At 32.5% G+C, this 27479-nt stretch overlaps 2 protein-coding genes across 3 annotated transcripts; one reads left to right on the top strand and one right to left on the bottom strand.

The window, feature by feature from the left end:
* On the bottom strand, positions 1-27259 carry LOC115885756 (calpain-7-like). Its single transcript, XM_030904766.1, has 13 exons — positions 27205-27259; positions 26870-27145; positions 26597-26817; positions 26399-26547; positions 21936-22045; positions 21583-21875; positions 19029-19219; positions 13054-13284; positions 12756-12997; positions 6322-6527; positions 6050-6258; positions 358-584; positions 1-298 (listed from the first exon to the last, which is right to left on the bottom strand). Exons 2-13 carry the CDS (start codon positions 27109-27111, stop codon positions 157-159), a joined length of 2463 nt encoding a protein of 820 aa, XP_030760626.1. The 5' UTR covers positions 27112-27145; positions 27205-27259; the 3' UTR covers positions 1-156.
* LOC115885758 (cyclin-dependent-like kinase 5) lies at positions 24940-26279 on the top strand. 2 transcript variants are annotated; one of them, XM_030904769.1, is made up of 2 exons: positions 24940-25703; positions 25767-26279. In XM_030904769.1, exons 1-2 carry the CDS (start codon positions 25109-25111, stop codon positions 26003-26005), a joined length of 834 nt encoding a protein of 277 aa, XP_030760629.1. In that variant the 5' UTR covers positions 24940-25108; the 3' UTR covers positions 26006-26279. The 2 variants fall into 2 exon arrangements, with proteins under 2 accessions (XP_030760629.1, XP_030760628.1); XM_030904768.1 differs by having other exon boundaries at positions 24942-26279.
* Positions 27260-27479: the final 220 nt, after the last annotated feature.

Raw genomic sequence — 27479 nt, 5'->3', positions numbered from 1 at the left:
TATATCATTGTAATAAAAAATATAATTATACATAAAAACGTTTATAAATAAATCAATAAACTATTAATAAAAGATGTGATGGAACACATAAATATAAAACTATTCAATTTTAAGGCGTCCAAGTAGTGCAATAAAACTACTGTTGAAAATGATGGTTTAAGGCCTATATAATTTAAGTGGGGTAGATGATTTAACGCTTAAAATAAAAGGTCCTTCTTGATTTGGAAGGAATGTTGATGGTATAATTTCCAATAGACCAGCCGGAATATTTGTTAATTCCAAAACTACATATCCCGATCTACAAAAAAACAAAATTTACCTTAAAAAATAACTAAAAAACGTAAATAATAATAATACCTATATGATCCGGATAACTTGGATCTAAAAGGAGCTGTTACAGTACTATCGCGTAACTGTTTTATTATGACTTCCAGACCAATTTGATATTGTTTTGGTCCTTTAAGTTCTAATAATATTTGGTTCATATCACCTTCCACTTCAAGCCTAAATCTCGGATTATTCGGATATGTTCCAGGATGATTTGGACAGCCACCTGCTGAAGTTCCTTTCCATTCCCCTGTCACCTATTTTTATAACATCACTGAAGATTAGTACAATATACAGGGCGAGTTTTCTACGTGTTCTATATGGGTATCTCGGAAAGTAATGCAGATAGAGAGTGGATTGGGGAAAGAATTGAGGTTTTGTGGGATCATAAATATGCGCCTTTCAGATCTATGAAAAAGTTTATGGCTTACTAGATATTTCGAAAAAAACAAATTTCGGCTGTTTTAAAAATGCGCCCTAATTCCATTTTAATCTATTTTAGACAAAAAGTTTTCAAATTAAAGTTGTAGATAATCACATCCTTAAAGAGGTTGTGTTCTCCGTTTTTTTCTAAAGTCATATGTCATTTTTGACATATGACACAAACATGTTTTTATAAATGGAAACCATAGTTGGCTATGACTTCATAAAGAGCGTTATTTTTAAAGCTTTCCAGCGATATAAGCTATCATATGTTTTTTCTATAAATTACTGAGTTATAGCCAATTCTTATCTTTCTTGACTAATTTCGCTTAGTTGGTATGGTATTCTTATTCTATTATGATTATAATTTATAAAGACAGAATATTTTATTAAACGGTTCTTTAAGATTTACATTACACAAATTAAAACTTAAAAAAACTAATATCACTACATACACTTTAAGTTATTCAAAAATCCGCCATTATTTTGAGTACATAAAATGCATCTCATTAAAACTGAATTACAAGTTTTTTTCACAGAACGGCAGGTCGACTTTATTAAACTTCTCCCGTACCCTCTCTTCGAGTGCCTCTCTTAACTCATAAGTTCTTTTGTAAACCTTGTTGTTAACCAAACTTCAAAGAAAAAGTCTAAAATAGATAGGTCAGGTGATCGAAGAGACCCATGCAATTAGTCCATCTCTTCCTATCCCTGAGTTTGTACAATTATGATATCAATAAATTTTAACATTTCTTTCATTATGAGAGAAAGTGTCAGAATGAAAGTCATATTGGAACCACTCTATTGATGCGCGAGTCTCTAGACTTTTCTAACATATTGTCTTGAAAACCGTTCTCTAAATAGTTCACCGGTCAACGTATCCTCGAAAATGTATGGCCAAGAAAAGTTGAACTAATAATTCTACCCGCTTTTCTTCATTTGTTAAATTCATATTTACAATTTGTGTTTATTTTTATTTACAAAGTTTCGATGTAACAGTTCTCATCTATGAGAGCAACTATTGAACTTGTTTCCATGGCTAACTAAGTGAAATTGTTTAAAAATTATAAGAATTGGCTATAACTCAGTAATTTTTCGAAAAAAACATATTATAGTATATCGCTGAAAACCTTAAAAAATGGTGCTTTTTATGAAGTCACAGCATGGACTATAGTTTCCATTTAAAAAAACCTATGTTTGTATCATATCAAAATAAAACACTAAATCACCACAATACACCAAAACACTTTTACTTTTACACTCGACGCGCGTTTCGCTAACCATGTTACCATCATCAGCAGATGATTATAAACTAAAGTACAATCTACAAGTTGAGCGTTTATATACTCGCTCAGTAGGCACCGATGCTAATAATAAATTACAATAATTACAACAATTATTAGGTAATCCAAAGGATAAAACACCTCCACTGGAAAGGTCGGGTATTTATGAAATTTCTTGTAAAGATTGTAATCAGAAATATGTTGGGCATACTAGAATATCAATATTAACTAGATTTAAAGAACATTTAGCTCAGATAAGATATGGTAGACCGGATAAATCTTGCGTTGCCGAACATATTGTTGATAAAGAACATTGTATAGATCTTAATAATTTAAAATTAATTAAACAAGTCTCGGTCGTATTGTGGAAACGACCCAAGCTCACCTGATGATGGGGTAGGGCCCCGAAACCGGTAGTGAGAGCAGGTTGATCCACATTATGTCGAACACAGCGTGGAATTAATATCTATATTAGCAGTTCAAGGCAAGAAACTCTTATATAATTTTATTATATAGGTACCTAAAAACTGCAAGAAATTTATTTTCCATTATATAATTTGGGCTAGCCGAAAAAAGCCTTTATTTACTATCGATAGTTGTGCCTCGGTGGTACGAAAGTACTACCATTGCACGCAGGCCGCTATCTCGCGATGCGGGACTTAATATCTTACCGCTACTTTACGACAAGTCGTGTTTATATACTCTGCGCTGTGCTCGACATATTGTGGAAACGACCCAAGCTCACCTGATGATGGAGTAGGGCCCCGAAACCGGTAGTGAGAGCAGGTTGATCCACATTATGTCGAACACAGCGTGGAATTAATTTCTATATTAGCAGTTCAAGGCAAGAAACTCTTATATAATTTTATTATATACCTAAAAACTGCAAGAAATTTATTTTCCATTATATTACAGGCAATTAGATGCATATGAAAGCATCAGAATTAATAAATGTAAAGATAGTATGAACAGAGACAACGGTCCAATTCCTTCAAGTTCTTTGTTCCTACTACTCTAGTGGCGGAGATCTAACTGTTACGCTCAGTGGACTCGGTTGGCTAGATTTTGCCACACCAAACTACTCGGTGCCTACTGAGCGAGTATATAAACGCTCAACTTGCAGATTGTACTTTAGTTTATAATCATCTGCTGATGATGCTAACATGGTTAGCGAAACGCGCGTCCCGTGTAAAAGTAAAAGTGTTTTGGTGTATTGTGGTGATTTAGTGTTTTATTTTGCTCTGTAACACCAAAGGTTCCAACCCTCAACTGTAATTTTGTATCATATGTCAAAAATGACAAAGAGCCTTTGGAAAAAAACGGAGAACACAATCTCATTAAGGTTGTGATTATCTACAACTTTTATCTGAAAACTTTTTGTCTAAAATAGATTATAATGAAATTAAGGAGCATTTTTAAAATAGCCGAAATTTGTTTTTTTCGAAATATCTAGTAACACATAAACTTTTTCAAAATTCCGAAAGGCGCATATGTTTGTCCTCACAAAACTGCAATTCTTTCTCCATTTAACCGTCTCTCTAGCTCCAGTAGATTCCGAGATACCCATAATAGTACATTGGTCACTTTTAAAAGGAAGTTACTATTTTATTTTATGGAACACCAAGTATATTATTTCGATATTCAAGGGGGAATTCATGTCACTTCAAAATACTATTAAAGTTGCCTACACCTCAAATAAAGATTTTTCTAGATATTTTCATTTTCATATGATTTCGTGTCAGTAGATCATAGCTGTCTAATTAGTCCAACTTTAACAACTAGTTATTATTTTGTCAGTTAAAACAAAAAAAGTTCTCAGAAATTTGCCGAAAATGGAAACTTATCCTACATCAGAGAGAAATGATATGATTCTATTAGTTGGTGAATGCAATGTGCATTCATCAATTAATAGAATACTTAAATGCTCCCGATTTTATCTAGTCCGGGCTTTTTTATCCACCTATTCTCGAGAGAAATGATTGTAGCTCCTTTTAAAAGTAGAAATCCACATATGATTTTAAAATAAAAAGATCATTTGAAAAGAGAATCATTTTATGCAGTGAACAAGAAAGGAATATCATTTTGAGCATTTAATTTCATCTAGCTAATTTTTGTCGCACAATGATATCTTTATATCTAGTTTTAATTCTGTAATAATTAAAATATGTTTTAAAACTGTATCTTTTTATTACCGTTGAATATTCTACTCTACATCCTTTAATTTTTGTTAAACTAACAATAACATAGCGGTATCACAGCCACCATATTTTTTTTAATAAAAAAGATCTACTGACGCAAAATCATAAAATTAAAATATCTAGAAAAACCTTTGCCTGAGGGGTAGACAACCTTAATACTATTTTAAAGATATATGAATTCCCCATTGAACACCGGAATAATATACTGGGTGTTCCATTTAAAATAAAGGAGTAATTTGCTTTTGAAAGTGACTAATGTTTCCTATTTTTCCCTTTTTGTCTCTGTCTATCAACAGGTTAAAACAGAAGTCATCTACGTTTATCTTTGTCATTGCGCGTTAAAATACAGACCACAAATAGAGAGATCATTAAAACAATACATCCAAAGTAATCGCAAAACAATTTCCGATACACGTGATCAATTTTTAGTGACAAGCGATGATTCTTAATGTAGAATTGGGAAACTATATTTATCGATGTACTTAAACAGCCGTTAAACGGTAGCCTACTAAAATGCCGTTAATAGATATTGTGACGTCGTTCATGTCGGCGGAAAGTAATGCCTAGCCATAAGCATATTGCAAGAGCACCTGTGGCTCCGTGGCTGAGGCTATCAGTTCGTGAGCGAATGGTCCGGGGTTCAAATCTCACGCTGACCAAGACTTTTTTATATTTTTTTTTTGCTTATATGTGATCTTATTGCATTGGTTTTACTCTTTTTGGTTGGATTGGTTTAGTTATTTGGCGGGTTGGTTAGCGTGGTTATTTGGAGGGTGTTAATTCATTGGTTAGTTGGTTATGTGGTGGGGTTGGTTGGTTTTTACTAATTTATATTTGTCTTTTAAATTTTTTATCAGTGTCGAGGTTAGTTGCGTTGGTTAAGTTGGTTATTTGGTGGGGTGGATAGCGTTGGTTAGTCCTTATAGAATTTCTATATTTCATAAAGCCGTCAAGTGCGTCACATCAACGACGTCATACCTATTAACGGCATTTTAGTAAGCTACCGTTTAACGGCAGTTTAAGTACAACCTATATTTATTATATCATTTTTTAAAGATTTTTACGTTTTATTTTTAATTTAATAATTAATATTTTAGTAATTAATTTATTTATTAAGAGTAGTTAATCACTCACAGTAGAAATATTTTAATTTAAGGCAGCAGCTACTAGCTACCAATCAAAAATAAGTAGAAATAACTTTGAAAGTGGTATAATATGCTTACCAATCAAACTTACTTCTCTGACTGCAGTCAAGAGTAATAAAGGACATTTTTATTGACATATTCTCGTCCAAAATAGTTTACCAGGAAAGCTACAAGCTCTTTGCTTGGACTGTTTAAATGCTTCGACATATTTTCAACACACGATTTCAAGAAATACAATACAAAAACTCGAAAATTTAGTTCTTAAAGACAATTAATGTCTTGTTCTTAAAAACTTCTTGTCTTGTACAAAAAAGTCTATAAAAATTGGAAAAAAACGAGAATTACTCGCAAAGATTCAACAACAAGATATTATACAAAATAATGACTGACATTATGATAATTGTCAAATAATAAACGACAACGTTGATGATCGCGGCGCAATGTGACCAACATGGCGATAATAAAAATCGCCTAATTTTGCAGCTTTAATCTAAATAAAATATCTGTTACAATCATTTGCTCTATAAAGTAAAATGAAGAGCTGCTCGGTTTTTACAACAAATTTAAACATTTTTGACAAGATTTCATTTAGTCAGGTTTATAGGCTTTAGTGTCAATTTCGACATGATTGATGGCGGCATCAGAAAATGTTTTAAGATTACCGTATACAAACCTCTTTATCAGCTGTATATGGATCTTTAATCGCAGTTAATGTAAATGGACATGAGGCGTAAGCTCGCAGTGTATAATAAATCGTTGTACTCTTCTCATATTGTGATACTACTATGGTGTAATTTGTGCTGCTTTCAGGATTCAGTATTATCTTACATAAATAATGTGGACTGTTTATTTTAACTCCGTCTATGAACGGGGGAGGATCATCTTAAAAATAATTGCCTGAGTTATAGGATATTTATGTCTTAATTATTAACAAAAAAAACTTACAGGGATAGTATACTTTTTTACCATTCTTGTAGACAAATAACGTAATAAATTCCTTATTGTGTCTGAAATCGTTTATATCTGTAATATGTCGTGTTAATAAAATCCACACAGTTCCAGTAACACCTGCAGTCACATTTAAAGAAAATTGCGGATTTAAACCAACAGTATATAAGTCTTTAACCGGTCCAGTACCAGCAGGCCACATCCTTAAAATAAATCACCAACTGTCAAATATGCAATCTTATTATTATACATATATTCATTCATTGTACTTTGGATTGTTAATGTGGCTAGTGTATAGGCTTGGTGCATTCTCCGCCGGTGCTGCCACCCCCCGGGAATATCGTAAATAACGAACACATACAAATACACGGGTTTAAATGGCGAGTAAACAAAAAAATTAGTATATAATTATTCTAAAAGTGTTAGAAAGTGTAATTTGTGGGAATTCTAAACAAAAAAATAAAAAGAGGTAAATCTTTTGATATCTTCCGAAGGTCTAACTTGTATTATAATTTATTATTCCAGTTAAAAAAAATGTTGATGAGTTCAACTACGGTAGCGAGCATAGTTTTATCACCGGTTTTACTAGTGGGGCATAATTGGAGCTATTTCGTCTATAACGAAATTTTTTAAAGGTACATAATTATAATTTTAGAAGATGTTCATAAAACATTTAATCACTAGTTGATTAAAAACGTATACCATTAATATTGCAAATTGTATTTCACCCTCTCATAGTATATGTCTATTTAATTTTTTGATTATGTAACTAACACTTTGTTTACTCACTTGTTTCGTCGAACTGCTTGAATCCATTTTTGCTATTGTTCAAATCGGTGTAAGAAATTATGAAGCTATAAAATGTTGTTTCGGGAGAGTTGAATATCCGGGAAAGTTGAGTTATTGAATGTTATTAAACCCAACAACGCCCTAATTACGCTCTCCTTTACGCGTTAACATTTTTGTGGGCAATTTTATTAACATTTAAAATTGTCACAACACAAGAAGACGCTTAGTTCGAATTCTTTTTCTCTTATTTTTTACTACCCGAAACATGTTTATCACACAAACCTCGGACCTGAGTGTCTTATAGTATCAATAACTGCACTAGCAAAAAACTAAAATACTTAAATATTATGACAAAACCCCGATTTCAATATTGTAATGCGATCGACATGACGGCGGCGTGAACTGTATGTTGATATTTTCTGATTTCTGCCGCAGAGTGCGCTGCGGTCGGAATTTGTTGAAATCAACTGAAATGCACCAAGCCTATATGTATTTTGATAAAACTAAAGCTGAGTTTATATACATCCGTAATGCGTCGTCCGTTGTTTCGTCACTCCAATCATATTAGTGATGGGTTGTTATTTAACTATCTGTTCTTTTATAACAATTATTTATACATAACATAACGCAACCGTTACTACTTCAAAAAAATAACAGGTATAAAATAACGACACGTAGAGATCGGCCGCTCGTGAAAACGAAAAACGAAGTCGGCGCTCTGCACCACCACGAAATTCTATGCTGCTCCAAGCAATTCCAAAAAACAACTAGTATGGATGGAAAATGGAAAACATGTTATTTCGTCAACCATCGATACAGGCGGCGAGACAACGGACAACGGAGTGGGGAAAGCGCTACGGCGAACGTAGCTGCTTCGGTCGAAACCGTCGATGGTCGTATTGGGTTTACGACAGCTTAAAAATAATAGGATATAAAAGAAGCAGGTTTTTTGAAACAGTTGCGGGCATAACGCCTGGCGCTCGAGATAACAGGAGTGGGAAAGGAACGCTGCTGCATCGGTCGATTGTCGATGGAGGTTTGAAACAGGTTGGGGAATAACGCATCAGTTGTTTTAGATACATTCTGTTTCAACCTGTTACGAGCATAACGGACGGAGGTCGGGATATTATGGCGCTGTATGTTTCAGTACTTACTTATTAAGTTTCAATATTTAGGTATTTATTTATTCTGAAAAATTTTCAGAATAATATTTTAAGATTTTTTAAAAATGTATACAGGGTGTTTTGAAAAATCTGGTCATTGATTAATCACGATCCTGCTTAAAGCCCTTGACGTAAAAAGCTGATTTTTGGAAAACGGATTGACTTTAGTGTGTAGAGGTTCGATAAGAAGGGATTTTTCGAAACTCGAATTCTAAGGGGGTGAAACTACTCTCAAATATTAGAATATTTTTTATTTAAAAACCGGCGAGTTTTTCGGAAAAACTCTTAAAACACGTATATTTTATTATGTTGATTTACATATTTTAAGATTTTTTAAAAATATATACAGGGTGTTTCATAAAATATGACCATTGAGTAATCACTATTCTGCTTGACGTTTAAAGCTGATTTTTTGCAAACGGATTGACTGTGGGGTTTAGGTTCGATAAGGAGGGGTTTCTCGAATCTCAAATTCCAACAGGGTGAAAACGCCACTCAAATATTACAATATTTGTTATTTAAAAAACGGTTAGTTTTTCGGGAAAACGCCTGGACACGCATAATTTATTTTGTTTTTTTTTACATATTTTGAATTTTTTTAAAAAATCATACACGGTGTTCCAAAAAGTTGAGTAATTGATTAACCACGATTCTGCTTAAGCTGCTCGACGTTAGAAAGCTTATTTTTGGAAAATGTGAGAAAATTTTATCCAGTTTTTATGTTAATGGAAATTCTTGTTTTGCTTTATCATCACCATTAGAAATTATTAATTCGACGCGAACGAAGTCGCGAGTACACGCTAGTTTAAGTGTAAAATTAATTCGAACTCTAGTGTGTAGTTGGTTTACTTATGAAGAATATACTACACATTTTCTTATATTGCTATTTTTTGACCGCAAATGGTAAAATCATAACTAAGAACTTCTCGCCCGTCGAGTGAGATGCACCCTGTACACTGCTATGCAATTCAGGATCTACCCGGATCGAGGGGCAGGGCGTAGGCAGATCGGAATGTATAGGTATAGACGATTGGCAGAATTTTGGCTTTTTTTATATCGCAATTTGTAAACAGCGCTTATTTGTAAACAACCACCGTTTTTAGAGAGGTATTTTAGATAACAATCGATATTTAGAAATGTTTTGACACCCTGGAAATACTACCACGGAGCACGTCATTGTTGCAACTTGCAACTGCGTTAATACGCCTGGCGGTGACCGCCTCATACTCTTTCAGGTATTTAGCAGTAAAATAAAGAAACCTGTTATTTTTAAGCTGTTATTTTAAGCTGTTTTTTATAAATAACTATAACAGTTTCAACTGTTATCTAAAAATAACAGTTTTGCCCATCACTAAATCATGTTAGGAGATTTAAATATGAACTATCATTTTTTTGAAATGGACCAATAAAATCACATAAAATCAATAAAATCAAACCAAACCCACACTAATTTGAATGAAAAATTAAATGACAAACCAATTTCACACAATTTCATTCACTAGACAGACTGCTCTGATATGCAGTGTAGTTGAATTTTCGTTCTCGAAAACCGTTAGATGTACAAGAAAAAATCAAGAGATCAATTTTGTTAAGAAAGTATTGACAATAAAGATTTTTTTTTTTTTGAAAAAAGCAGTGACGTGTCATTTATTTTAAGCAAGAAATCGATTTTTTCTAATTTTTACCACCCCACTGACCAGAAAGGAATTACTTTAGACCTCATGTTTATATAAACTTTTTGTCTTAAAAAATATGATGAATCCCACCCTAATTTTTTTAGACTACTTAGGAAACACCCTGTATAGTTTACTGGAAAACATAATCTCCTAATATACTTTCATAAAACAGCGCACGCCTCTGGATATTTTATGAATGAGCCCAGGAGATCCGCTGTTAATGTTACTTCCGTCTGTCTCTCTGTCTGTCTGTCCGTCTGTGGACTCCATTCGGGTACCTCTATACACGTGCCGAGTTTGGTTCCAATCGACCCATAATTAGAGGCATCGGTTCGAAACGTCGAGGGCGTCATCCTGTAGCCCGTTCCCAATTATGCCGAAATCAATCCACATTTTTCTTCAATATCAAATCGTTAGTACCACCCTGATGAAGATGTAAACGAAACGTCGTATCCAGCTTTGCAGGATATGAACGTGTACACCGTCACTCACACCAAATTTAAGGTTTGTTCTCACAGCGTGTTCCCAATATGTTCCCAACATGTTTGTGACTTCTTCCAAACCGGTGTTAATGCGCAGGTCTCAAATAATGCAGTTTCTTGTCGATTTCAAACTGTCTGTGCGAACAGCGAATCCCCTACTCTTATTTTTTGATCTAATAATACCACTAATTTTAACTCCTACGTAATACCAAATAAAGAAGAAAACGAACAGGGAATTAACCAAAGACATTTTTTGGTTTCGTTCTTTTTAATGTTTTGTAATTTTGATTCTTGAGCCTGACCCGTTTCCCCATCAGCTCTTCTAGGTCTGTGTCTGTATCCGAAAACTCGGATGCCTAGATTCTTCGGAAGATTCAAAATCGCTCATTTCTTTTCTTTGTTTTTTGAAGAAAACAACACTAAACAAAAACAACACATGTTTTGTAGGTTATGTTTACCAATTAATGACGTCGGGTCGCAATACGCATGCGCCGGACACTTACTTGCCAAAGATCCGCGAACAGGTCTGACTGTAAGCTAACAATCAGAATTTTTTGTGCGAACAGCGTACTGTTGGTTGGAAACCAATCAAAAATTTCTGTGCGAACGCGTTTTACCCTATTGCGCATGATTATCTGTTAGAAATATGTTTCTTGCAGCTGTGAGAACAAACCTTTTAGTCGCGATCGGACGACACTTTTGACGTTTCTTACGTCAAAACTAACTGTCACAGTGCAACTACACGGGCAAGTTGGCCTTGGTCCAATCTATCAACATACCAAATTTCTTTTAAACCAATTATTATCTTAAATAATATTGTGCTCAAGGAAGTCAATGAATACAAATATTTAGAGCTAGTAATAGAAAACAATTTGTGCTGCAATGCCCATATCAATAACATAATAAGTAAGATAGCACCTATGATTGGAGCAATTGGAAGATGCTCATCTCTAATAAACTCTGTAGCTAAGTACAAAAGTTAGATATTTGATCTATAACAGTTTCAGAGAGCCACATCTTCGCTATCTAAACCCTTGTTGGAGAAACACAAGTGACTATTTGTTAAATTAACTACAAAGAATTCAGAACAAAGCTGTAAAACAAATACATTATCTTGATTTTTATACTCCAAGTGAAGATCTTTATAAGAATTATTCACATTTAAACGTCAAGAAAATAAAATTACTTGAACAAGCTAAACTTGTGTACGATATACAGAACAAACATATTAAAAGTAATACTGTACTCAAGTCAGTATAGTCAAAGCAAACACACCCATGCTTATAATGTAAGAACCAAAGAGACATTCAGAAACAACTATGCCAGGACAAAAAAGGACAGGACTCTCCCATATATAGAAGCGTGCTGACTTACAACACAATCCCATCAGCAATGTTAAAAGGAAGACCAAAGAAAATTTATCATAACCTTAAAGAATATTTAAGAGACAGGGAATAACTATGTGAAACTTAATGTTTATTTTATTTTTTTAAATTTTTGAATGATTTTAATAATTTTGGTATTACTGTTGTTAACAGCTGTTAACAACATTACTGTTACTAAATGTATTATTTTCTTAGGCCTTGGTGCCAGTACTAATTAAAGGTCATAAATAAATGAAAACAAAAATTAAATCAGACGATTTTTTTAATTGATTCATTGATGATAGGGTTTTGTAGTGCACGAAACCTCGTCAAAATATCATGGAAAGATGGTGCTCTTCGAGTCCTATTTACATTCCGAGTTTCAGCCCTCTAATTCACATAGGAGCCGAGTTACGACCCACCAAAGACCCATTAATTCGGACGATTTTTTCGCCATTGATGATGGGGTTTCAGAGTGCACGAAACGTTGTCAAAATATCAGGAAAAGATGGGGCTCAAGGAGCCCCATCCGAAGAATAATTCTGTCAAAAACTTGGCTGGACAACGCCGACGTACAAACGTCTAATTAATGCAGCACATGATACCCTATTATGTACCCTATTTATGTCCCAACTAACAAAACCGATGCACAAAACTATGATCGCTACCGTAGTTGAAGCAGCCAGCATGTTATTATTAGTCTAAAAGGTGTTATTAGCTTCATTAATAAATAATAATACACGTTAGACCTTATAGATATCAAAAGATTTACATTTTTAATTTCTTTTTTGGAATGTTCACAAACTGTACTTGCTAATACTTTTCAAGGTTATAACAAATTTTTCGTGTACTCGCCATTTAAATCAGTGTATTTGTTTAGTCGCTATAATCCGATGGTGGCAACACCGGCGGCGGCGTAGAATGCACCAAGCCTATAAGTTTTATATTATTACTTACTGGTGTATACAGTACGTGTATTTAAATAGTTCTGGATTCCAATTCATGTAAAATACTTCAAAAAAGCGAAGTAAACTATCGTAATCAATCCAAAATACACCATTATCAAACTGTGCAGCGCTATGTGGATCATAGTCTAATAAACTCTGTAACTCTTGAGTCCAATGTTGAACATCGAGTTCTGAATAATTTCCGCGCCATCTTAAATGTGACCAGGGATTCTTTAATTTTAGAAGCTTTACCTAAAATCGAACCAAGAAGTATTAATAATCGAATCAGATGTTTAGAATTGACATACTCCATTTACGGTTCTAACATCCATTACAGCATATGCATGCGAGGCAACTAAGCCACTTCTTTCAGCTTCTAAATCGGAAAGTTCACCTGTTGCTACGGTTAGTAGCACGTCACCCTTACTCATTCTGGATTCTAAAGTATTAAATAATGATTCTTTATTAAAATCGGCTTCTTGAAGACGAATACCAACCCTTTCGGGTATCCATCCTGTAAGGGCATGAAGATCAATGTTCTGGAAAAAACATATACCTATATACCAGGTGCATCTCAAAAGGGGCTCACCCCTATAACTTTTTTATTTTTTCAGATAAAAAAACGAGATTTGGTATGTTAGTATATGACATAAATTAGGATTAATTGACGTATTCAGTTGTTTTTGGTCACTTCCTGTTTCACCGGAAATGACTACAGCTTTTGATTTTTAAACGGCATCCTCAGTATATTTCTATATTTTTAATAGAAAATGACACTCTGAATAGAATGACATATCATATGTCAACTTTTGACATTTTCGCATATGGTTTATTTGAAATTGTAACATGCGGTTCATAACGACAACTTGATATGCTAATGTTGTTGTTCTAAACCCTTCTTCCATTTGAAAAAATTGAGATACAATTAAAAATATGATTTGGGCATCTTTTAGCCGCCCAGAACAAGACACAAAAACATTAGATGATCAGATCTATTTTTCCAAGGCTTCTTGATTAAAAAGTAATATTTTTAACATAGTAGTCTAGATTGAAATTTAATTTAATTGAAATTTAATTAATACGATTTTGTTTTAAGCAAAAATGATGTCAAAAGTGATATATCAAAAATAATATATCATTCTACTCAGGGTGTCATTTTCTATCAAATAAAGTAGAAATACACCGAGGGTGCCATTTAAAAAGTCAAAGTCATTTCCCGTGAAACAGGAAGTGACCAAAAACAATTGAATACGTCAATCAATCCTAATTTATGTCATATACTAACATACCACATCTCGTTTTTTTATCTCAAAAAATCAAAAAGTTAGGGGTGAACCACTTTCGAGACGCACCCGGTATACAGGGTGGTCCGAACTATATTCGGGAAACTTCGGCAGCATATTCTGCAGATAAAAATAAGTAAAAAAGTTCGTAAAATGTATGTCCTAAAATGCTTAGTTTCGAAGATACAGGGTGTAGATGTTTCATTTTTATTTCGATTTTTTCCAAATAATTTCTGAAGTAACGTCAATATTTGAATGAAAATTGGTGTCTAGGAGATTTTTGACATGAGATATTTGATTTTGATATCAATATGACTCCTATTTGCAGAAGGCGCCACCTACATGTGCTTTAACTGTTTTGAAGAGTAATAACTTTTCGTCCGTATCTGTATAAAACTACTGAGTAAAAAGATATACATTTGCGACGTTTTCTACGTAAAAAAGGTCTCTTGGTAAAAATCACTACGAGTAATTGTTCTCTAGATATTTGGAATCGATATTATCAATACCTGTCGTCACTGACAAATTAAATATGTTGACTAAGTAGATACTAGATTGAAATCATAAATGTAAAATGTTTTTGTGCCAAAAGTTCAACAGAAACTGTTTTATCACAATTTTTTCGCAAAAAAATTTATAATTAATTTAAAAAAATAAAAAGTTTCTAAATTTATCATTTCAGTCAAGTAACTATCTACTCAACATGTTTATTTTTTGTCAATAATGACATGTATTGACTATTTCCATTGTAAATATCTTGAGAACAACAGTTGCTCGTAGTGATTTTTAACAAGAGACATTCTTTACGTAAAAAATCTCGAAAATGTATATTTTTCACTCAGTAATTTTATACAGCTCCGGACGAAAAGTTATTGCTCTTCAAAACAGTTAAAGCACATGTAGGTGGCGCCTCCTACAAATAGGAGTCATATTGACATCAAAATCAAATTTCTCATCTCAAAAAACTTCCAGACACCAATTTTCATTTAAATATTGACGTTACTTCAAAAATTATTTGGAAAAATTCGAAATAAAAATCAATTTTTTACACCCTGAATTTCCGAAACTAAACATTTTAGGACATACTAGAATATGCTGCCGAAGTATCCGGAATACAGTTCGGACCAATCTGTTAAGGGCGGGACGAAGATCCGATAATTTAAAAATTGTTTTCATAAAATTGTGTCACAAAACAGGAGTACGAGTACAAAAAGAAACTTCTTTCAATTAATTTTGAAAGGCAACGACTTGCACACTACACAAAAAGCTTTACTTTTAATTTTATTTTTATATTATACAGGGTGTCAAAAAAATAGTGTATCTCACTTCAATGGTTGATTCTACAGATAAAAATAAAAGAAAAAGGTCCTATAGATATATGCCCTAAAATGCTTCCCGAGGACGTTATGTCCTCGAAAGGGTAAATAAAAATAATATACAGGGTGGCGCACCTCATTCGCCTCGGTTGATTTTACGAAAATGGAAAGATGTAGAAACAAAATATTTTATGGGTATATGTAGAGAGGTAATGTGCATAATTTAAAATTATTTTGAAATGTACAGGGTGTGTCAGCACTAAGATCCATACCAAAGTTATATTTTTTCTTATGGAACACCCGTTATTTTATTTCATTTTTGGATTCTTGCACATAAAATAAGGAATTTATTATAAGGGTTTAATATGTTTAAAAGCTTTAGTTTTGGAGATATTTAAAGATATTTAAATATGCATGCTATAATAAAAATGTTTGTCAACACCCTGTACATTACTTTTCAGAGTTAATTCTTGTGCTGACTTTGAAGCCAGTGAAATAAAGATTACTAAAAAAAATTATTGCTTTCTTAAATGTATACAGGGGTATTAAAAATTGTTGGTCTATTTTAAATATTTATTTTACATAAAAACTTCCTTATTTTAAATACAACACTATGTATTTTTTTGAATAAGTCGAAGCAGATTTAAATGCTCTTTCAAACTATATTAGGGTTTCCTATACCTATCTGGCTCAGATTTGAAATAAAAAGCGATCTTTCAATAAAATTGTAATCAAGATGGCTGGTGTTGCCATGGCAATTTTCTAGTGACACTTAGTAGCTATTTTCAAAATCGACATTAGTTTGTGGACTTTATTTAAATTTATAATAGCTTATTTTTATTTAATTTACCTACAATAAGGTTAATAAGTAAGTATTCATCATTTTATCAAGAAAAATAAAGCAATATCTGCTGGCGGAAGGAATGAATATGCTACTAGTGATTTTATTTTGTGAGGACAATTGCTTGTTGGACTGAAGGGTTTATGCTCAAAGATATCCAAATAGGCAAATATCCAAATAGGAATTTTCTTCCTTCGAAAAACTACTTTTCCTATTTCGCAGAGCTGATAGTGTGGTATATGAAAAACCTATTAGGCAGAAACCTGTTATTGGAAGTGAAGAAAATAAATTTGCCTTAATTAGCTCTTTTATAGAAAATCCAATATATCTACAAGTCATCGTAATATAAATCAAAGAGCTACTTCTTTATTTTTCTTGGTAAAATAATACTTACTTATTTAAACTATTAGGTAAATTAAATAAAAGTAAACCGTTAAATAAAGTCCATAAACTAATGCCGATTTTGAAAATAGCTACTAACTGTCACTAGCAAATTGCCACGGCGACACCAGCCATCTTGATTGCCATTTTATTGAAAAATCGCTTTTTATTTAAAATCTGAGCCAGATAGGTATAGGAAACCCTAATATCGTTTGAAAGAGCATTTAAATCTGCTTGGACTTGTTCAAAAAAATACATAGTGTTGTAATTAAAATAACAAAGTTTTTATGTAAAATAAATATTTAAAATAGACCAGCAATTTTTGATACCCCTGTATACATTTAAAAAAGCAATACTTTTTTTAGTAAAGTTTATTTCACTGGCTTCAAAGTCAGCACAAGAATTAACTCTGAAAAGTAATTTACAGGGTGTTGACAAACTTTTTTATTATAGCATGCATATTTAAATATCTCAAAAACCAAAGCATATAGACATATTAAAGCCATATAATAAATGCCTTATTTTATGCCCAAGAATCCAAAAATCAAATAAAATACAGGGTGTTCCATAAGAAAAAATAGAACTTTGGTATGGATCTTAGTTCTGACACATCCTGTACATTTCAAAATAATTTTAAATTATGCACATTGCCTTCCTACATATACCCATAAAATATTGTGTTTCTACATCTTTCCGTTTTCGTATAATCAACAGAGGCGAATGAGGTGCGCCACCCTGTATATACCGGGTGCGTCTCAAAAGTGGCTCACCCCCTATAACTTTTTTATTTTTTCAGATAAAACAACAATATTTGATATGTTAGTATATGACATACATTGGGATTGATTGACGTATTCAATTGTTTTCGGCCACTTCCGGTTTCAACGGAAATGACTACAACTTTTGATTTTTAAATGACACCCTTGGTATTTTTCTACTTTATTCCATAGAAAATATAGAAAATGACACTCTGAATCAAATGACATGTCATATGTCAACTTTTGACATTTTAGCATATGGTTTATTTGAAATTGTAACATGCGGTTCATAACGACAATTTGACTAAAAATCCCAAGTGTGTGGTATCAAATTATTCGTAAAAAAATGCTTTTTCCAAATATGCTAATGAGCCACCCTCGTTACATTTGGAAAAATTGAGATATTATTAAAAATGCGATTTGGGCATCTTTTAACTGGCCAGGACAAGACACTAAAAACATTAGACGATCAAATCTATTTTTCCAAGGTTCCTTGATTAAAAATTAGTGTTTTTAACACAGCCATGGCACTCTAGATTGAATTTTAAAATAGAATTTGTTTTTGAGTGACTATGTCAAAAATTGACATATGATATGTCATTGGATTCAGAGTGTCATTTTCTCTCGAATAAAGTAAAAAAATACTGAGGGTGCCATTTAAAAATCAAAAGTTGTAGTCATTTCCGGTGAAACCGGAAGTGACCGAAAACAATTGAATACGTCAATCAATCCCAATTTATGTCATATACTAACATACCAACTCTCGTTGTTTTATCTGAAAAAATAAAAAAGTTATAGGGGGTGACCCACTTTTGAGACACACCCGGTATATTATTTTATATTATACAGGGTGTCAAAAAAATAGTGTATCTCACTTCGGTGGATGATTCTACAGATAAAAATAAAAGAAAAAGTTCCAAGTCCTAAAATGCTTCCCGAGGAAGTTACAGTCCTCGAAAGGATAAATAAAAATAATATATTTTGTTTATTTTTAAGACCACTGGTAAACCTTTTTACTTGAAATTTGGTACTCTTACACACATTTTAATGCCAACGCGAATGGCGATAGTGTAAAATTTCGTAACAGCCCTGAACGGGTACTTTCCATTAGGGTCGAAAGTACTATTGGCGGTACCTACTTCTTTTATCCTTATAGATACAGTAATTTCAACAAATAACATAAAAAGCTAGAACTTTTTTACGTCAAAAAGGTGCTCTGAGCCTCAGTTGGAAATGGTGAACGGTTTTCAAAATATTTGCGTTTACAGTACGTCTGCTGGATCTGTGTCTATGAAAGGAATGCGGACAAAAAACATTTAAATAAACAACAATATATTTTATACGTCGACTTGACGAGTGCGTCACCGCAAATCGCTCCGGCCACTCATTTTATTGGCTACTTGCAAATTTGTCGAATTTTTATTGATGGGACGCGTTGTCTATTTTTTACGAAAAACATCGAGAGAATATCGTTTCCCCTCTCACGGATACCCCGTAGCTACAGAACGGACAGACGCACTGTAAATGATACGATGCGATGCATCGATTTTAGTATTAGCGAAATCATAAGATTTAATTTATTAATAATTTCTTTATATTTTATCATTTCGCTAATACTTAAATCGATGCATCGTATCCTTTAAATGCAAATATCTTGAAAACAATTTCCAACTAAACGAAGAGCACGTTTCTTAAAAAACTTACACTATTACTTCCTGGAAAATCATAACCGCCCATAACTTTCATGTATGCTTTCTCTAGTAAGGACACCCAAAACTCGTTTTTATTGCTCGAATAAGAACAGAGCGGTCGTCCATGTCTATCAACTGGAAGATAATCGTCTATTATAACTTTTCGTGGTATCCCATTTATATGAAGTTTTATCATATATTTTCCTGTAAAAAAAATTCAAAAATTCAAAAAATCAAAAATACCGAAAATACACTGAAACAGTGTTATTATAGCGTAGTAAAAATACCGAAAATACACTGAAACAGTGTTAAATTTTGGCGTTTAAAAGAAAGTTTACAGAAAACAAATGCAAAAAAGAAAAATGGGAAAATCCAACTTTTATTGTTTTTTTTTTAACTAACTTTGATCAAATTTTTATTAACTCCAGCATATTATTTAAGAAAATTATTAGAAAAATAAGTAAAATTACACCTCTTCAAAGTAATACCAATAATCAATACATATAATAAAGGTCACATAGTCTGCCTGTACAGGGTGAGTCAACGATAGAGTCAAATCCAGTATCTCATTTGTTTGGAGGTTTACAAAAAAGAATAAATATAAAAATTATTGAAAAGGTTAAGATACACATTTTAAAATTACTACACAGTACACAGAGTGCTTCAAAAAAGCGTGGCGGATATAAGTAATGTTTTTTTTAAATGCAATACCCTATTTTTCATCGATGACAATTTTTTACCACACTGAAATCTAACATTAGTTTAAACAAATTAAAATATTAAAAAAACTGTTAATTTTAGGTATATAACATTATATATAAAAAAATTATGGAGTTTTACGTATAATCTAATAATAAAATAAAAAAGGGTGTTGCATTTAAAAAAAAACATATGTTATATCTTAACCTTCCCCATAACTTTTATATTTTATATTTAACATTTTTTTGTATACCTCGAACAAAAAAAAATAATGGACTTTATCGTTGACCCACCCTGTACATGGAACAGATTTCAATAAAATAATACGTATTCGATTATTGAGTATATACACAGAGGCGTAGAACTTCTATGGAGAGGGGTGCCGACCTGTTCAATTTCCCAGCTCAGGTCTGTTCAATTTCCCAACTATTTTATTTTGCAAATTTTAAACAGTTGAAGTCATGAGGACAGTTTTTCTATTATTATTATTTCTCTTTTATTAAAGTTCAGAACAGCATAGTTGGATTCTTTGGAATAGTGATCCTTTGGAATAGTTTCCTCTGCCGTGCTCTTTTATTTCTGAATTCCAGGCAGAGTACGGCAGTCCTTTCATTTCATTAAATAAAATAAATAGGGCTATTTACAAACTTTGCGTTTCATTTACATAACCTATTCTCCTCAAATTTCCGAAAATATTGCTTCTGCCGGGCGCATCCGAGGTAATCACCATAGAGGTAATCACAAGTCACAATAAAAATATTTTTAACACAATGTAGGTTCCTTTCATTTCTTGTTATACAGTTGGTCAAATTATTACCTCTTCAACTTTGTTGAATGAGCCTGGATTGTTTTAATACAGTATAAAAACTTACTTTTACTTCACTTTAATATAAAAATTGATATGATACTAAAAGTTCCTAATACAGTATTTGACTTTTTTTTACGGCTATCGTAGATATACTGTATGATAAAAAAATGATATCAAAGACGGCTGAGGAATGACAATTCGTAAACGTCATTTAAAATAAATTACATAAAACTTATCAAAAATTAACACTAATTATAGAAAGAATAGTACGTTTGCAGACACACAGATGTATTTCAATTAAAAATATTTTTACACAATATAAAAATAAATTACAAACCTGCTTAAGGCCAACTGGCAGTAAGTGCCATTAAAAAATAAAGAACAGTACGGGCAAAATAAATTACGTCTAGGGCTTGAACTCACTAATATTATCATCGACTTTCATACCCCAGCCGTCTTTGACGCCGTTTTTTTTTTCGATTGTATGGTACCAGTATGATCGAAAAAAAAACGGCGTCCAGTTGGCCTGGAAATGAACATCAATGACATTCCCCATTTAATTTTACATATAAAATGACAGCGATCTTCATTTCATAGCCATCGCTGAAGCCGTTTTTATTAGATCATACTGTTAAGGTGTATTTGGCGCCATCTGTCGGAGAAGCGAGAAACTAAACCGCAACGTGTATTGAGAAACCTGGCGAATTCACCAGAAAGTAAAAGACATTTTTGTTAAGGCGCCATCTCTTAGCTACGTACAAAAGCGAATCAGGCAGCAATAAAATTTACTAGTAGGAGGTAGAACGCTCTCCGAGAATTTTAGAAGGTTCGAGAAACAGTCAGTAGAGTATATAAAGCCCGCGCTCGCCAGTTGGGCCAAGGTGCCAGAAAAGTTAGAGTAATAGTAGCTACATAAATTGTGTATTGTAATCAGTATAAATTGTGTGTATAGAGTGAGAAAAATAAATTCGTTAAGTATTTTATCGTCAGTTTAATTTAGTGGACCCACGGAATCCGTAACAATACGGTATTTTCATTTTACTACATTTCATATACTTACCAAAAGGATTATATAGCGGTTTTTTATTTTTTGTTTGGGGATAAATGATCGCAGTAACCAACTTCTTCCCAAATTTTGCTTCATAATGAGCGCTCACAGCAAGACTTGCAACAAACGAGCAATCGGATATAACAGTTTGCTTAATGTTTAGGTATGAAGGACAGCTTCCGTGGACAATACATGGTTCTGCAGTTAATTCGTCTAGACGCAAAAACTTATAAAAATCACGTTTTTGTTTCGGTGATAATTGTAAATACCCATTTTTATCGGAAAAAGGTATTAAGTACTGGAATCTAAAATATAATTTTTAGATATTAATATACTTTATAAAAGAAGTATATTATTATTAATACCTTTCATTTAAATCTATACTCATAAAGGGTACGTAATCAATTCCATTTATTTTGGAAGTATGCAAAAGTACACCTTTTTCTTGTTCTGTATATGTTTCTTGTCCTGAAACCTACAATAAGCTTAATAAAATGGATAGAAATATTCTTTTGCTGGAAGTACAAAAATAATACAAATATGATATGCACTTTAAGAAAATAACTAATTAGTAAGAGTTAATATGAAACGAAGTACAGGGTGGGTCAAATTCGACGCTTTCAAATGGAAACACCCTTTTCTATAGGAGATAGACAAAAACTAATATCGGTATCTGAGCTCAATTTTTGTCAAAAACATGATGGTGAAAACCGCATATCGATATATGTTACCGTTTCGGAGTTACGGGGTGTTTTTCAAAAATATGCATTTTTAACAAATCGCTGTAACTTTTTTGCTATGGAAAATTTTGTATTTTTATGAAAACTTTTCCAATGCACCTTTTTACGTAGAATTTAATGGTTTAAGTATAATTTTTTTAAAATTAATAATTTAAGAATTATCAACAGAAAATTTGATTTTTTATATAGGACACCCTGTATATTTGTAATTTATTGAAAATAATTTAAAATTACCTTTCCAAAAATATAACACACTTGATATTTTGCTCGATTCCTCTTCGAGATATAGAGTATATAAAAATTCGCCGGCTTTAAATAAGTAGGCTTTGAACGGCACCGGCTGTAATGCAAAAAAATTCTAGCTGTGAGCATCAATTAAAACGAAAATAATATTTGCTATGAGAGATGCAGAATTTTATAACAATTTAAAATGTATTTAACCAACATCAACACATTTAAATTATATCTAATAACAATAAAAATAAATAGCAAACCAAGGCATGAGATTTTGCTACGGGTGTTCGACATATCGACCGTCTTCTCGTTCGACATACCGCAGTTTTTAAATATTTCTCGCGAAATTCATTAACTCGGTGGGGGTGAAAGATACCCTCTCATAACTGCTAAGTATTTTTAATTCTTGTCTAGATTATACGGAACAATAAGGAACCTTTATTTTTCCGCCAATATATCCATAGGATTAGATCCATGGGCACTAAGTCAGGCAGCCTCGGCGGCCAACGGCTGGGATCTTGGTTAGCTATCCAATTATTCTTGAAATTGGCTGCAAAAATTTGCTAATAACTTCAGCGTTCAGAGGCGGTGCGTCGTCTTGCTGGAAAAATATGTTTTCGAGTTCCATTAAGGGCTTATTATCAATAAGGGGTCCAAAGCCTACTAGTTAAAAGTGGCGAACTTTTAAAAATTCTGTATTTCGAAGGGGATTATAACAAAATATCAAATATTTACACACAGTAATTTTAAATTATTTTCATTTAATTAAAAATATAGAGGGTGTCCCAAATAAAAAAATAATTTTTCTGTTGATAACTCTTAAATTATTAATTTTGGCAGGTGTAAAATACTTTTATGTACGGAGTGTGGGACTCAATCTCTCCTTGCTGACTGGAGGACACACTACCCACTAAAAATCCCTCACTCCTGTCACGTCTACCTGAACCCGCTACCCGCTGAACGCATATCCTCAAGTAGACGCCGGACTGTTTTTTTTTTCTTTAATTACCTCTGCTCTTCGCTGTATTTTGCCGCTAATATATTCTGGTCCAGTTTTGAGATGGCTTCAAAGTTTTCCCTTCTGTCTGTTACAGATTTTAAGAAGGTGTCTGCGCAGATGTTCCTACCAACCGCCATGCGCGCCTCACATATTTCCTGTTCCCATCTTGGACAGGCAAACATTAGCTTTTTTCGTTTTCCTGTTATTGCCGATTCTGAACCGTCCTAGAACTGTGATGCGTATGCGCAGAAGGAAATATGAAGACATTATTTCATTTGTGCATGCGCTGCAGAGTTCTAGGACGGTTCAGAATCGGTAATAACAGGAAAACGAAAAAAGCTATTATATGTTCTGGAGTATCGTTGGGTTCAGCACAGGTTGCGACTTCCCTCTTTCCAATTTTACACAGGTAACTCCTAAAATTCCCATGACCACTCAATATTTGAGTAAGATAGAAGTTTACTGCTTTTTTTATGCTTTCTTTTAATCCAACATATTTATATTTGCGATAAGCTTATAACCGCAGATGGACATATTATGTCCATCTGCCTTTTTCCGATACTTCTCATTCTACCTGCCGCTGCTGCACTGAGCGGTTCCTCTCCACGTTTCTGCTTGCCCTCGTTTGTACTTCACTCTTGAAAGTCGTCCTCTTTCTCTCGAGAGAATATGCATATTAAAGCACTTAGCAAAACATAGTCACTCAAAATCTCATTCAAATTGGAATAACGGTTCTTAAAATATCTTAAAGAATGTGTTTATTTTTTCCAAGTTGAATGTCATCTAGCGGACAAACGAAGCACTTTTGTATAGAGGTAAATTGTGTCCAATGAACTTGTTTTGATTCCAAAAATAAGCAGTAGTTGTATGTCCACGGAATATTGTGACACCCTGTATATTTTAGAATCTTTTATCCTCAATATAAAGAACACTTAATAAAAAATGCTGCTTAGATATTTGAACCAATAAAATGTAATGTTTGCAAATAATATGGGATTCCTAATGATCCCACAACACCAACGCAACTTTTTGAAAACCAAAAATTAATTTTGTTTCAAATTTTTTCTATAAAATTGTCACATTTTATCGAATAATCTGGAATACTTTTGAATAGTCAATAACTTCATTACGGCAGTAAAAATACAACGCTTTATTATTTTTTTTAGCTTAAAAATAAAAAAATATATATATAAAACGACACAAATTCAGTCAGTCTGATTCTCTTGGCAATATTTAAAAATTTTCGATCTAACAAAAATTATAAAAAAACAAAATTATTTTTTTAAGCTATAACAAGATTTTTTATTAACAAAGACATTAATTTATTTCTTGAAAGTGGAAGAAAATGTCTTAAAATCTTTGTCCGCCCATCCCTAAAATTAACCGTTCATTATATGTATCGATATATTTGATAAAAAAATATATCGACATTTTGCAGGCATCCCTATCCAGTATAACCTAACCATACTTTCTAGACTTGTTTACATTTTTTGTTTATCCCGAATTTTTGCACACCAAATAATCATTCTACCATAATTTTCCCTATCCAAATTACCGTAAGGAGATGCAGAAATACGAAAAATTAGAAAAAATAGGGGAAGGTACTTATGGGACTGTTTTTAAAGCAAAAAATCGAGAATCGCACGAAATAGTCGCCTTGAAGAGAGTCAGATTAGATGACGACGATGAAGGTGTTCCATCCTCGGCACTACGAGAAATTTGTCTTTTAAAAGAGCTAAAACATAAAAATATTGTCAGGTTGTACGATGTTCTTCACAGTGATAAAAAATTAACTTTAGTGTTTGAACACTGCGATCAGGATTTAAAAAAGTACTTTGATAGTCTAAATGGTGATATTGACTTAGATGTAGTAAAATCTTTTATGTACCAACTATTACGAGGTCTGGCATTTTGTCATAATCATAATGTGCTTCATAGAGATTTAAAACCTCAAAACCTTTTAATTAACAAGAATGGAGAGTTAAAGTTGGCCGATTTTGGACTGGCCAGGGCTTTTGGTATACCTGTCAAATGTTATTCAGCAGAAGTAGTTACTTTGTGGTATCGTCCCCCGGATGTTCTATTTGGGGCAAAATTATACACAACGTCAATTGATATGTGGTCTGCGGGGTGCATTTTTGCAGAGTTAGCAAATGCTGGTAGACCTTTATTTCCTGGATCTGATGTCGATGACCAATTAAGAAGGATATTTAAACTTTTAGGTACTCCGACAGAAGAGATCTGGAATGGTATGAGTCAGTTACCTGACTACAAACCTTTTCCAGCATATCAGCTCAATATGAGTCTGTCTCAAGTGGTTCCTAAGTTAGGAAACAGAGGTAGAGATTTGCTTCATAAACTATTAGTTTGTAATCCATTAGGGAGAATATCTGCAGAGGATGCCATGCTGCATTCATACTTTAATGATTTAAATCCCACAGTTAAGAATGAAAGATGTTAAAAATCCTTTATTTTTAAGGACAAAAGTAATATTTTATAAGCATAATATTTATTCTATTAGTGTTTGTGTATAAGTTCTAATAGCATATTAAACATAATACATAAAATGAGCCACCTTCAATATTTATATCAAGAGTAATACTCCTAAGCTCTTCAGTATTACCATTCCCAAATCATAAATTTTAAGCACTAATATTTTTAATGCATTCATAAAATGTTTATATCAATTTTTATCATTTTTTGATATTCTTTTATGCATGATAACGATTATTAGATTGATTAATGTAGATATATATATATATATATATATATATATAAATTCCTAATCAATAAAAAATGTCTAAATATACCTCTATTATTTTAAGTTATAAATCTATATATCTATAAAACATACTTGTAAATGAGCACTATTTCCTCGGTGTAAATGAAGCTTGGGATTTTTTGAATTTGATGTTTGGTTCGCATCATTTTTTCTTATATCTGAGTCTGCACTAAAATTACCTACTAAATCTACATCTTCAGTTGATATTTTCTTAAGTGTTCCTAAAATATAAATATTAATTTACCTTTAATACTTAATTAACATTCATGCCTTTCAAATATTCTGCCCTTTCTATGGCCTTCAATGTAAGTTGTTTCAGTTCTCCTTGTATTAATTCTGGATACTTAGTGACATATTCAACTGCATTTGCATATAAATCAATTGCATTTTGCACTTCATTCTGTTCATCTACTTCAATTGCCTGTTGTAATAAAAAATGACACTGTTTTATAACAATTTTTTTGTCATTTTCTTCTTTAAAATCTGAAATTCTACAAATAATCATATAGTATTCCAACAATAGTTATTTGAATCTGTGTTTACGTTTTCTTGTCTACTTGTGCATTTGCTTTAATGAAGTTTGCTCGAGTTTTATACTCTGTTGCCTTCTTAATTAAAGGCACTTTCTTGTCTTCTTCCTCTATCAGATCAATAGCTTGATGTAATAAATTTGTAGCAGCTTCATAATAATAAACAGAAGGTTCTATTTGACCATCTTGATCAAACTTCACTGCAATTTTTGCCGCATTAACGGCATTTTCAATAAATTCTGTGGAGTTCGACATTTATAATAAAAATATAATTTGAAAGAATTTTAAACTAAAAAAAGATTATATTATTTTTAAACACTTCCTCAAAACTACATAACATGACAATACAAAAATGATTCATTTTATGAACATGTATAATTTTGTTTTCTCTGAACTAGAAATAAACAAAACATTTGCACTACTGACCACAGAATTATCCACAATCAATATCCACAGAATATAAAAGGTTCGTTTCTAGAAAGGAATGCGTGATATACATCGACCAACAAAAATGTCGATATTACTATTCCTTACAGACTTCTTATGATCGTTTTATGTCAAATCACAGATAAATGGATTTTAAAATAAACCTCCCGGTAATTACCAATCTCCCATCAGCCTCC

The sequence above is a fragment of the Sitophilus oryzae genome, unplaced genomic scaffold, assembly GCF_002938485.1.
Source record: "Sitophilus oryzae breed Bouriz unplaced genomic scaffold, Soryzae_2.0 scaffold_41_pilon_pilon, whole genome shotgun sequence".
NCBI classification, from domain to species: domain Eukaryota; kingdom Metazoa; phylum Arthropoda; class Insecta; order Coleoptera; family Curculionidae; genus Sitophilus; species Sitophilus oryzae.
This window is presented reverse-complemented; position numbering and strand designations above follow the sequence as displayed.